The sequence below is a fragment of the Melopsittacus undulatus genome, chromosome 4 (genome assembly GCF_012275295.1).
Source record: "Melopsittacus undulatus isolate bMelUnd1 chromosome 4, bMelUnd1.mat.Z, whole genome shotgun sequence".
NCBI lineage: Eukaryota > Metazoa > Chordata > Aves > Psittaciformes > Psittaculidae > Melopsittacus > Melopsittacus undulatus.
This window is the reverse complement of record NC_047530.1, coordinates 47,245,609-47,259,022: the sequence shown is the minus strand read 5'-3', so window position 1 is coordinate 47,259,022 and position 13,414 is coordinate 47,245,609. Positions and strand designations below refer to the sequence as shown.

Sequence of the window (13,414 nt, the reverse complement as noted above, 5' to 3'; positions counted from 1 at the left end):
GCTAGTCATGCTGTGCATGCTGGGAGGGAGATGCTCTTCTTGTTCATACCAACATGCTCCTGAGTTTCTTCCAAGAAAAGATGGAATCTGGCTTTGATGCTTGCAACAGAAAGTTAGAGCTTGCAGCTGGCACATCTATGAATAGAACAAGCACTGGTGGGCTAGAAGGGACCGCAAGTAGGTCATGCTGTTCAAGCTCTTTACAGCACACAATTGAAATAAATACACAAATTTCACTGTTCAGCAGCATTCAAACACACAGGCTTAGAATTAATTTCTCACAACTCTTCATATCAGGTAAAATCCAGTCATGTGACCTTCGCAAAAATAACAAAAACAGTACAGTCATAGCCACAGACAACTTGTTTAAAAACATCCATGACATTCATACAAAATATTTTGCTGTGGCCATTCCTACTCCATTTGCACTCCATTTCTACTGTTCACTTTATTAAATTAATAATTTTTAATAAATGAGAAATAGTTTTAAGCTGCATTAGCAGGGGTAATGGCTCCCTTTTGCACGTTTAAATAATAAAGCGCTAATTCTTCAGGCCAAATTTTCAAGCTTAGTGATAGTCGTGGGCTTGTCTGACCATTTATGTGATCTAAAGTACCTTTAAGGCATCTCAAATTTGTCTTTGACTGGAAGAGCTCAACAGAGGCTATTCCACAAAGCAAGAATAAAGTGAAACTGCAGTATTCATATCATCTTCCAGTCTATCCCCTCTGATGACAGGGTTTGTGAGATGGCTATATACAAAGGTCAGCTGCAAGTAAAAACTCAGTTTGGTTCCTAGGGAAGAACTGACAGCCTAATGTGCCTGAGCATTTTAGAGCTGCAGAAAAATATTATTAGTCTAGCATACTCCTTCAGACGACAATCTGGCAAGTATTTAAAGGCCAAATAAATGCAAGGACTCTGCCCACAGGTACAGAAACTTTTGCATTGTATTCATCACTTTAATTTGTAGCAAACTAATGTTTTTTTCTCTCTTCCCCCCACCCTCCTGCCTTGAAGCAGAAGTGTACACACAGAGCTAGGAGTTCAGCTGGACACACACATTTCCCATAAGAAATACCAACAAACAAAAATTCAAGAATTCTTACACTGCTACATAAGTGGTTGGATTTTACAGCCAGTGCTGCTTTTATATAGCTTTTAATGTTCTCATAAAAATCTAACATAATTTTAGGACAGAACATTTCATGCACTAGATTAAAATTCTGCAGAAGACAAGCTTTGAGCCTGAAACAGCTTGACAATGTCCTTTCAGCTTGTTCATCAAATTAACTTTCTGTCACACATCAGACGAACAGCTTCCTTGGTTTCTTGCCTAATCTAACACATAACCCAAGCAATTCCCTTCTAAAGCACAATCAGAAGCAAAATCAAAAACAACTGTAATACTCCACTTCTTTCTAATAGCACATTCAGTTTGAAATTTTCATTTCTGCCTCTGTCTAAGAAAGATTACCCTTTTAGCAAACCATTTACAGTGATGGGACTCTGATTTCAGATAGGATTAAAACAACATACTAGACATACACAAACCAAGGGTCTGAGTTGCTTACAGGACTAATAATGTGTTATGGGTCCTTTCACATCTAGGTCATTGGTTCAAATTCAGCTTTAGCTGGTGATGAGTGAAAAGGAAGAATGAGGTAAGAACCACCCAGTCATGAATCTGGCCTCTATTCCTGCCTCTGCAACTTTGTGCACTAGGGCTACCCACCTAACTACTCTTTCCTGCAAATTCAATGGTTGTAAAATAGCACTATTATGAATATCACACTAATCCTAGAAAACTAACTCATTTAGGATTCTTAAAGCACCCAAGATGGTCAGAAGATTGAAGTATTGCTGCTTTCAGGCTTTTCAATAGCCAAATTGAAATAAATTAGGGGGGAACTTTCTCAGGACTGGTCAACACCTCAATGTAAAAAAAGAAAAGCCCTGGCCACACCTGTATCTTTGTGACAGCAAAATAAACATGGAAATCAAATGCTGAATGGGACTGAAATTCCACTTTTCCCCAACAGGTAAACAGCATGGTAAAATTGAAGCAAACTGGAGATTCAAAGCAGCCATATTATGGATAAGAAAGACAGGAGAAAACCATATAGTGGGGAGATGCACTATCCTCTTCCATTACACAACACCACATGTAAATACTGTGCGAATGTTAGTTGACAGAAGAGGAAAAGTAGAGAAGGAAAAAAGTTTCTCACCCCTGCATCCCCTGATAAAACTTGAATTAACTGCTGCTGTTTGTACTGTTCTTGTTCTGAGGCTACACAAAGGTTTCCACTTTCAACAATTATCATGCTGGCACATTTTACCACTTCAGACCCTTTAATTAAAAACAATGAGAGAAACAAAAACCCAAACACACACAAAAAGCACCAACACATTTTAAGTCATTCTCGGGTTAAAAGGTGATAACTAACAGAAGCAGAGAGTTTAGACACAACATGATTGCTTCACTAATAAGCAGTAACTCCTACAAAAATCATAATGCTATTTCTTTCATAGCCCTGATTTCAGAATACTATTGAACCATGGCTCACACACAGCACTGAGAATCTTTCTTGCTTGCAGGATTATTCAGAAAGATTAGAACTATTCTGTACTTTTTCCACTTTTCAAGTATTTTAACCACAAGGGAAAAAAGAGAGTATTACTGAAAGTATATTTTGTTATTACTTCCACTTCAGAGTCAGCTATGCTTTTTTTTCAGAGGTGGCTCATACAGAGCAATTTTAAAGACCAAAGAAAAGCACAAGTACTGTGATCAAGAGCATTTAATGAGACAATGTGCCGTATCTTCCTGCCAGGAAGGAAATAATAAAGATGAAAAATTATGCCATCCTCTTCCAAACCTAGTTACCAAATTTCAATTCTTTGTGACAGAGGTAGGGAGGGATTTTCAAGCAATAAACTTCTCAGATACTTTGGCAAGGGATGGAGCCAAAAAAAGCCACAAGCACAATTCCAAAATGATTTAATGGCCTGCTTTGCTCAAGCTCCTCTTGACAAAATTACGAAGTAAACACATCAATCAGTGTTAAGGCATTACACTGAAGTTACGTGCTGCTCTTCAACATTCTGTTTAATCTACCATCAACCCCTTTCTTATGTTCATTGAAATGCATTGCAGAAATAATGTCAAGATTTTTAACCACTCCTTAGTTGTTGATTTTGCCACCAAGCTCTTCCTGTGTTAAGTCAGACCAGCTTGAGAAGGCTGTCTGTGATCAGCCAGAGCAAAGATCAGCTGACCAGAAGCATGTGAAAGTGCAACAAGAAAGAGGGGAAATACTCATATTATAGGAAGTGGGAATTCTTCATGCTATTATCATGCCTTTGCAGGAAAGATGAGCATTGCCTTGTATCAGACATTTGAGTCTATGTGTGAACTGAACTCTAAATAGAAAATTTCTCCACATCTGTCCCTGGCTGAGGGTACTCTGACCTTTCTTTTCAAGTTGGGAAAGCTCAAATTATATTACTTTGCAAACCTTCATTCAGAATTACCATTTTTTGTTAGCACATTAAGTCCTTACTATAACCCCAAAATGTGTGCTTCCCTCTAATTCTGTGCAGAAAAAGGAAACATGAAGATGTAAAATACTATATAGCATTACACAAACCCTCATGTTACATTCACACAACTTTGAGAGCTGCAGTTTGAGGCACTGTATTTAAAACCAGACAAGCATAATGCAAGGGACAGAACTATTCGCTGTCCTTCATTTGCGACCTCCTGTTTTGCTCTGGAATCACTCATAATCATTAGATAACTTCGAATTTGTAGCCTAGCCTGTGTTATAACTCTAGCAGCAGCTTCAAAAGACAGAAAATAATGCTCTAAATGCATGTGAATGAAAGTACAATGCCTAGAAATATTATAAAACTGACATGGATCGAAAATTCATCCCCAGCCCTTAGAAAATGTAAGATCTTTTAGTTAATACACTTAATTTCTTTTTATTTATAAATGGATTTTCAGAGAAACTGAAAAATCATTTTGTTCCCAGACATCACCAGAACACTGCAAGTAACAATGTGGATTTGTGTCAGTGTAGAGTTTCAGTTCTGATAGAAGGGATCTCTTACCTTCAGACAGGGACAAATCATCAGCTGGAGACACCAGGTCTGCCTGTATCGCAAGGCCATTGCTCAACGATGTGGTAATCTGATTCGTCAAGATAACCTGCAAACAGACAGGGAGAGGGGGAAGGGAAATGAGTTTTATAGCTAGTGGAGGTTAGAGACCAGCCCAGGCGAGGACTAGGATCCTCCAGGCACAGCATCCACACAACTCTTTACTCTGATCTTCAGCAACTTCAGCACTCAGAAAGCCCTTATCTATGTGCAGAAAATGAAAGAGATAATTGCAAGGAGTGCAGGAAAAGGGATATAAAAACAAAATACTAAACGACAGTATGTTGTTACATACAGTTGCCTAAAATGAAACTACTGTTCAGAAGAGCTTCATTCTTCAACGAACAATTTGACACTCCCTTACAAAAAGCATCATTTTCTTCATAGGCAAATAGGAAATCTACTTTCCTACTAATTTCTACACAACTTATCCACTTCCTTCCTTTGGCTGAAACACAGCGCCATGGATAAAAGTGCTGCAGGGGTACATCCCCACTGAGCTGAAGCACAAGAGTTCTAAATTTCACAGGGCTATCTACACAAGATTTTAAAGTGTTTTTCAGGATCTCAGTATTATGATAAATGACAGACTGTGGCACCCACTCTGACAGCATAAGCAGTGGTTTTACTTGCAAGAGATGAACGGTTTATTACACCTTTGAACTTATACTAATTTCTAGTAACAGAAAGCATTAAGGCAAACACTGTGAACACCACAGAAAGAACAGCACAGGTATAAACAAAATTATCTTCTAATGCTTTGGCTCTCTGAGCAGCTGCAATTACAATTGGTCACCATTTTTCAGACTGACAAAAACATTGTGGGTTTGGTTTTTTTTTTTCCTTAGAAGAACCAACATTATCCTTCTGCTTCTACCAAGAACGGACTCCACTCCAAACACTCTTTGAAATTAATGGCCTGTCTTCAGCTCTGTTTGACACAGGAGGCAGGAAGAAAGGAATCTTACACAGTACTCTGTGGAGGGGGATTCATGATGCTACTGGAATAAATGAACAGTTTGCCATTGCTAAAATGAAGAGGAATTTCTCTGCTCTTTACTCCACTGCTCCTCCCTCCCTCTGATCATGAATTCCTCCTGCTTTCAGTAGTACAGTATGACACACTCTCTATTTTGTTTTTCAAGATCCCATATAAGCTGTATCAGATCAGAGTTGTAATCACAGTGGCAGTGCCGTGGAGCACTGCACCTTCTTCAGGCAACGTGATGTGAGCTACCAACAATGTGGTGGAATATGTAACCTTTAGCAAGACCACTTTTCCCCCTTGCTCGTATCATCCCACCCAACTCTGTGCTTGTAAACAGGCACAGTGGTGCCCAAAAGTTTTACAGACTGTCTCAACAGGACTAAACTGAAGTCTGTAAACCAAATCTTCATCTATTCAACAAGAGTCTGACACCTTCCGAGCTCCATAGCAATGTCCCTTGTGCTCTTCCATTAATGACTGCAAGCGCTGGACAATCTGCTGACTATCACCACCCTGCCCAGCTTTTGGGACCAGGCATTTATGACCACTGCAGTGACTACAGACATGGTAGATAACATGGTAGATAACAGCCATGTTTGGTCTTACATCTAGGCTAAGGCTCTTAAAGTACAACTTGTGATACTGACAACACACAAGAAACACATCATGCACTCTGCTGTTACCCCCAGAGCTGCTGCGTGCATCAATACGCACCAAAAAGCAGACAGGAAAGGGCATGGCACGCACAGCCCCCTGCAGGCACTGATGGTTGTCCTGTTGATCAGATTACAAGGTAAAATGATTTAATTTACTAACAAATAAGGGGGGGGGGGGGGAAATGTTGCTTTTTCCTTTCTTCTTGCCAAGACACTTCTCTTCCATTTTAGTGAAAGGGTTCTTCCTTGTGATAGGATGAACATCACAACTAGTTCAAAGCAAATGAAAGGAGTAGGCAGCCAACAGTGAGGAGAGATAAGGAATGGGATGTGAGAATTTTCCTTCTCAACACTGTTTTCACTTCTTTTTCACTGTGTCACAAAACCAACAGCCTTGCTTATCCACAGAGGCTACTCTGGCAACCCAGCTTAAGATACACCAACAAATATGGTACAACACCAAATATTTACCTCAATCTGGTACTAGAAGATGTGATGAAATAGAAAATGCTAACAAACTTAAACACACACACGTTCTAGTGAGGTATGAAGTTTTCATTGGCACACTTTTGCAACGATCATCTTATTCACAAATGTCAAAAGCCATGTAAGCAATTCAGTCATCCCAGACCTGTGCCAAGATAATCTTTGGACCATGCCATAACATATTTTATTATTTATGCACCCACCACATTTTAAAGAAAAGCTACTGTGCTCAAGGATGTTTTTTTTAAGAGAAAAAGAGACCTAAGCACACCACATTTCATATTGCTCTCGTTTTCAAAGGAAACTAACTTCAAAGCCTTCAAAAATCAAAAGAAAAAATAACAAGAATAATGCAAGTGCATTTTTAAAAAATCTGTTAGATTTTTTGGCTCCCTTTGCAGTCAGGAACTCCACAGCACTGTTAGCTGTAGGACTGAAAGTCTTCACCATTTATGTTTAATGCAAGCTCCACCTAAGAACTTAGATTTCCATTTCTGATGTGTCCTTCAATTACTCTTCAACACTGACAAAACCCTTGACACCCTGTTACACTGTTTAAAAAAATAGTCTTACCCTCTGGCTTGCTCTGAGGATGGGAATTGAGTGTATTCTTATTCCATGACTTCACTGATAGTTAAACGTTTGCTTAAATAAATGCTTAAATACTATCTTTCTGAAGCACACTTCCTCTGAGATGAAGCCATACGCATGTACAAAATGCTTACTTTGGAATTAACTGAAAATTATTTTTCATTTCTGCAAGCCTGCAGAGCCAACACAGAGATTCAGTTCTCCCGTAAGTATAAGCCAAGAGGCTATTAGCTAACCACTAAATTTGGCTTCAAAATTCCTGTCACACTTCTGCAGGCCTGCTTACTGCAGAATTCTTCCATCGTTATTGGTACCATTATCAAAAACCAATATCCATCTTTGTGCAACTACCCTAATACAGTTTGAACTTCACTCTACAGGTGTGCAGAGTACTTCATAGAATCATAGAATAGTTAGGACTGGAAAGGACCTTAAGATCATCTAGTTCCAACCCCCTTGCCATGGGCAGGAACACCTCACACTAAACCGTATCACCCAAGGCTTCATCCAACCTCGCCTTGAACACTGCCAGGGATGGAGCATTCACTACCTTCCTGGGCAACCCATTCCAGTACCTCACCACCCTCACAGTAAAGAATTTATTCCTTATACACAGTCTAAACCTCTGCTGTTTAAGTCTGAACCCATTACCCCTTGTCCTATCACTACAGTCCCTAATGAACAGTCCCTCTCCAGCACCCCTATAGGCCACCTTCAGATACTGGAAGGCTGCTATGAGGTCTCCACACAGCCCTCTCTTCTCCAGGCTGAACAGCCCCAACTTTCTCAGCCTGTCTTCATATGAGAGGTGCTCCAGTCCCCTGATCATCCTTGTGGCCCTCCTCTGGACTTGTTCCAACAGTTCCATGTCCTTTCTATGTTGAGGACACCAGAACTGCACACAATACTCCAAGTGAGGTCCCATGAGAGCAGAGTAGAGGTGCAAGATCACCTCCTTTGACCTCCTGGTCACGCTCCTTTTGATGCAGCCCAGAATACGGTTGGCTTTCTGGGCTGCCAGCATACACTGAAGCCGGCTCATGGTCATTTTCTCATCGACCAACACCCCCAAGTCCTTCTCTGGAGGGCTGCACTGAATTTCCTTTTTGTCCAACCTGTAGCTGTGCCTGGGATTGCTCTCACTGGCTCAAAAAAGCTACAGGTCACTAACAAGAGGAAGAAAGCTGGCCCTTACCCAGATCCACTTACAAAGAAAAATATTAAGGCACTTGGATTTAGGGAAGTCCTCTGATTACATACATCTATCTTCAAAAATTCAATGGCATGCCCTTACTAGGAGTGCTAAGTTTTCATTTATTTTTCCCAGAGTAAAATTCTGGTCATGAATACTTTGGCAGCGAATGGTGCCTTTCAAACAAGGCCCAGAATTTTCAGGAGTCTCCAATCCTACAAATATTCAACTTGAAGTCCTGAATGTTGATACCACATGATTCCAGTGTCACATCTAAATAATGCAGTAATATTTCCCCTGAAAGACATGCTTACACTCCATTCTGCTACCTTTTGAAATGGCTCAACATATTCAGAGAGCTGTAAATAGGTGTTCTGAGGGAACAGTTAAGCCTGAGTGGGATATGGAGAGAACATACAGGCAGACAAAGGAGATCTGGAGTAAAACAGCTGTGGGACTTTCTGATGAGTAATCAGATTTGTGCATGGACAGAATCAGCTGAGTCTCACACGTTGCTTCAGATGTGTGTGCACAGAATATAATGCCAGTTCTGATTTTAATGATGACATATCTTACAGATCACTAACAAGAAGGTTTGAATACCTCCCTTTGTCTGTTGGTGCCACAGTTGAAAGAAACCACCTCTCACCGCTAAACAGTGCCTAGGAACAGTCTGGGGTCACAAGTCCAAGCAGGCTTGCTAGAAAGAGTGCCTTGCACTGAATTAGCAATAGCACTTCCTCAACTTTTCATTGGAGATCTGCCATTAACATGCAGATCAGATTTACCCTGTTTAGTACAGGAGACCTGCCAAGTCCTCAGTCTAAGTAGGTAAGGAAAAGTTGCCTCTCTTGTGGTTCCTTCTAACAGATACTGGACATCATTACCAGCCAAGCATAGTTTCTGCTTAAGAGATTCAATGCCAGTCATGAATTTATTACCTTCCAGCAGAACACTCAGCAGTGAGAATACTGCTAAGTGATATTTTAATGTTATCATATTGAAATACATAGCATTTTAAAGTACATTGTATTTTATAAAATACCCAGTATTTTAAGGGGAACTTCCATTTCCAACACCAACTAAAAGAACAAAATATTTTCATTGCCAGAGGTACTTTCATTACCATTACCATTTACATTCATTTAGTGCCAAGGCACTAAAACTCATGAAAAATTTTACATCTCTCCACACACAACTGTGTCCTGACATGTGCAACAGGTAGAGAGGTTGTGCGATTGCCTTCTGTTTCTACTGTCTGATGAACAAAGAGTGTAGGGCTTCTTCAGCCAGTGACTGTGCATGAGTGGAAAACAGCCTCCACTGCTAAAAGAGGAGGGGAAAGAAAAGACAAAAAGGTCAGCTAGACAGCTCAGTAACACTGGAAACTTGCCTCACACAGTCTCCTATGGAGTTCAATGAACCACTGCCTTTAACCTTTCAGTCTATTCACTTGCAACTGGTTAAGCTAGCTATTCAACAAGTGAAAATTTACAGTCCTCAGCCTTCCGATTCTGACAGAACTACAAATACTGTAGAAATTCACCCAGATTCAAATCTGAAAATAATTTCTGGGAAAAAGCCTAGTACTTAAAATACCATACAGTTGACTGACCACACAATTTCCCAATCTTATAAAGATTTTTACTTCAGCATAGCAACCTAGGATTGTAAAATAACAACCCCTTCTAACCATTAAAAACGTTACGACAGAATCTTCTTCCTTACAGTTACGAAACCTGGAGATAAACACAAGGAGACAGTGGGAACACATTTGTGTTGTGGAAAAAAAAATAAAATAAAAAGGAAACAAGAAGGAACTTCTCAAGGAAAACAGCATTCATGTTCTAGACAGGCTTTTACTTCTTCTAAGATTAATCCAGAAGTCAACACTGCTGTTTATACTCTCTTGAAATCTTTACATGTTCTGAAAATAGAATCTTCTTCCACTGATGTGACTTTAGCAGATGTCAGTTTTCTGGAAGCACATTATAAAAGTAAAAATACTTATTTAAGGTGCCTAAACTCCCAGCGCTGCCATTTGTTGGGAATAGCAGAATTCCTATGTATGCTGAAAGCCCCTGCAGGTCCTGGGAGAGGATTGGCCTAAGAACTGAAATATGACTCCTTTACACAGGAGAATAAGCAAACTATTTTTTGTTTGGCTATTTATACAGTACAGTTTTTCAAGCACTCCTTCTGCCCTTCCTAGGACCACACTGAAACTACTAAATCTGACTTTGTCATCCTTGTAAATTCAGTTGAGTAAATAAGTCATTTTCTGTAAACTTGTGGTCTCAGCCTCCTTGTTAGTTTATTGCAAAATTAAAGGGAGCTCAGCACAAAACTATCAATCAGTAACCAGCAAAGGTATGAGGTCTTCTGGAATGTACCAAGAGGCAAAAAAAATCCCACTCGTTCATGAAATGGCTGTTTGTTAAAATAATGGAGCAGAATCCACTATTTCGCATGCATCACTATGTAGGCAAACTCTTATTAGAGGCTTCCTATTGAGCTGGGAAAGCAAGCACAAGGACACTTACAATAACCCTGTATCACTCCACCCTTATTAGCCCATGTGTTTTGTGGTTTTCACTGTACTCAAGCAGTGTCACCAGAGAGCACCAAGTACAAGTGACAATCAGGGGGACTGGAATGCTGACTCAGCACACTGGAGGAGGAGGAAGAAAAGTTTTACTGATCCCCAGGCCTTCTTCATCTGGGTCCTTGAGAAAGCACCTCTCGTTTTCCCTGAGGCACAGGGCTTTTAAAGAGGCATCCAAGCAGTCAGTAATGTGGCAAAACAATGGTGACTATTGTTGAGGCACCAGCAAAAGGAAAGTGCACCAAGCAAGACCACAAAGCCAGATGGGGCAGGCAGCAATCCTGAAAACAGAAAAAGAGAATTGAGAAAACTAGGGTGAAGCAGCATGCTTCAAACAGCTGTGAGAACCGCAGCCTTCTCCTTGGAAACTTGTTACAGTTCCTCAAGACTGGCATCAGTTTGCTCAAGAAAGAACCCAAAATTACTACCATCTGTCATAGAAACAGGGTATTTGTGATCTTCACCTAAGCTACACACTGAATTATTTTTTTCAACTCCCATTTCTTCATGGAGACTTTCTTCAGCATCAGTTGCCATTTACCATGAAAGTTGACCTCAGCAGGCCTTGCACCTCATGTTCATGGGGAAGAAATCTTCCTTAAAAACTGAGCATTTTCAGTGAAGTCAGGAAGTTACAGACAGAAAAAGGCGAGGTCTAAACTGCAATACTGAGAGCTCCTAAACAAAATAACAGTTTTAAGGAGAGAGTTTCAAGTGCCCACAGCTACCAGTCACTCAAAGCTGGCAACTGCAGCAATGCTCTCCAGGGGCTCACCTCACAGGAGTGAGGCCTTCACTGGTGAAAAGCCCCTGCACAATCAAGACTTTTCTGGGCACCAGGACCAAACCAAACATATTTATGTCACAACTATTACCATGACAGAATACTAAATATACACACACACATCTTCATTCTTAGAAAATGTAAACTATTTTGGCTCATACAACCCACATAAAGATGAGAAAACTCCACGGTTTGTCATCTCGAATGCAAGCAAATCACCACACCACCCAGTACTCGTCACAGGAGGTGCCCTGTGCTCCCAACCTGAGCAGCATCTTATTTTTCTGCAGAGAAGGATGAAAATCATGTCAAGGACTCTACAGACCCCAGCCATCACAAGCAAAAAGCCTTACAAGAAATTAAATTCCCTTGTTCAAAGTCAAACACCATTTCTGGTGTTTAATGAAGGCCTAACTAAGAAAGATTCTCCAGAAGTCATTGTACATGTTGCATTAAAATGGCTGAAGCTAACGAAGAAAACATGAAGGTCCTTCACTGTAGGTGTAAGCAATAGACAAGTGCCCACATTTAACAACTGCATCTAATCCAAATTAGTTGAAAGAAAAAGTACCTGCTACGCCATCTTGCTTCTGCATGACAAAGGTGTAGGCTGTAACAGTTATGCTCATGTTAGAGGGAAGTAGATGACACACAAAGGCATAGCAGCTACCCTGACTGAAGGCAAAGAAGAGACCCTGTGCCAGGAGCTGTCAGAATTCACATCTCAACCACTGTCACCAGAATTTGGTACAATTCCCTGAATAACATGTTTACACACAAACCACTGGAAACCTATTGAGAAACACTTCCTCATCCTATAAGCAATCTAGAAACAAGCATTGGCCTTGCCTCAGAGGAATTTCAGCTGTACCTATTTATGTCACATCCAGAAAACAAAAAGGTGGTGAGGTGGGGGAGTGAGGAGGGGGTGCAATTAAAACAAACTAATAGCACAGAAACAAGAATGCAAGAATGTAATAACTTTCTGGAGGGCACACAAGCACCATTTACAAGATTTAAAAGAGAGCTGTTGCTCAGGATACATTGCTACTAGCTGCAACCTTATTAGAGCTCTTAGGATAGGACTTCCAGCTCCTGCTTTGCCACAGTATCTCTACACAAGCTTTTCTTTCCTCCCTCAGTCAGGCAATTCATGGCAGCAGAGGTAACTTTATAGTCACTGGATTTACTGGGTATAAAAAGGAGTCGGAAGAAACCATGGAATCTTTCAGAGACTGGCTATTTACATCCAATTTATTCTACTTTGCATAGGAAAAGTACAAAGTTATGCAATTCTATTCCATAAGCCTTCTGGAGAAGTAAAGCATCTATTCACATCTCTGCCAACTGCTTAAACATAATCACAATGAATTAATAAAACTTCCACCAGAAGAGGAAAAAAAAGAAACAAAACAAAACAAAAGCATGCTGTTCTCAGGCAGCTACACGTCTTCAAATTGAAATAGCTACCACCCAGCAATAGCCTGAGGTCTTTAGCCTTTCCTCCTCTGTGAACAAGGAACTCAGCCAACACAAACGTAGCCTTCAAAATCCATGCTGCAGCTCCCTTGTGCTCTGCTGCTCGGCAAGAAAGGTTTGTGTGCCTGGAAGGCCTTTGCATCCAGCAGCCTGCACAGACCTGTTTTGCAGTGACGTGGGTAAGACAGCTCCCCAAAGGGATTGCCACCTGCCTTAGTACTCTGCCAGTTGCTTAGAGCACTGGGTTGGTTTCCAGCAGACCTTCCCTCTCCTCCACCCTCCCCTCCAGCCTCTTCATAAGGATGGCTTCTTGAATTGAGCTTACTCCTGTGTGTGGCTAGCAATGTCCCACAGTAAGAGACTGGTCTGATGCTGGCTGAGCCAACACAGAGTACCTCACAGGAAATCACTGATCCACAGGCAACTTTTGCAGCCAAAACCTGCTGCATTCTCAAAGTGGCAAAC

At 40.7% G+C, this 13,414-nt stretch overlaps 1 protein-coding gene across 6 annotated transcripts in view; it reads right to left on the bottom strand.

Moving 5' to 3' along the window:
* Positions 1-13,414, bottom strand: part of RAD51B (RAD51 paralog B) — a 466,503-nt gene that overhangs the window by 252,615 nt on the left and 200,474 nt on the right. For all 6 annotated transcript variants that reach the window (XR_004080584.2, XR_004080583.2, XR_004080585.2 and 3 more), the window contains exon 8: positions 4,121-4,217. Coding sequence is in view for 1 of the 6 variants with exons in the window: in XM_031049033.2 (XP_030904893.1) it covers positions 4,121-4,217 (97 nt within the window). In the remaining 5 variants the exon portion in view is untranslated. The remainder of the gene's footprint in view (positions 1-4,120; positions 4,218-13,414) is intronic.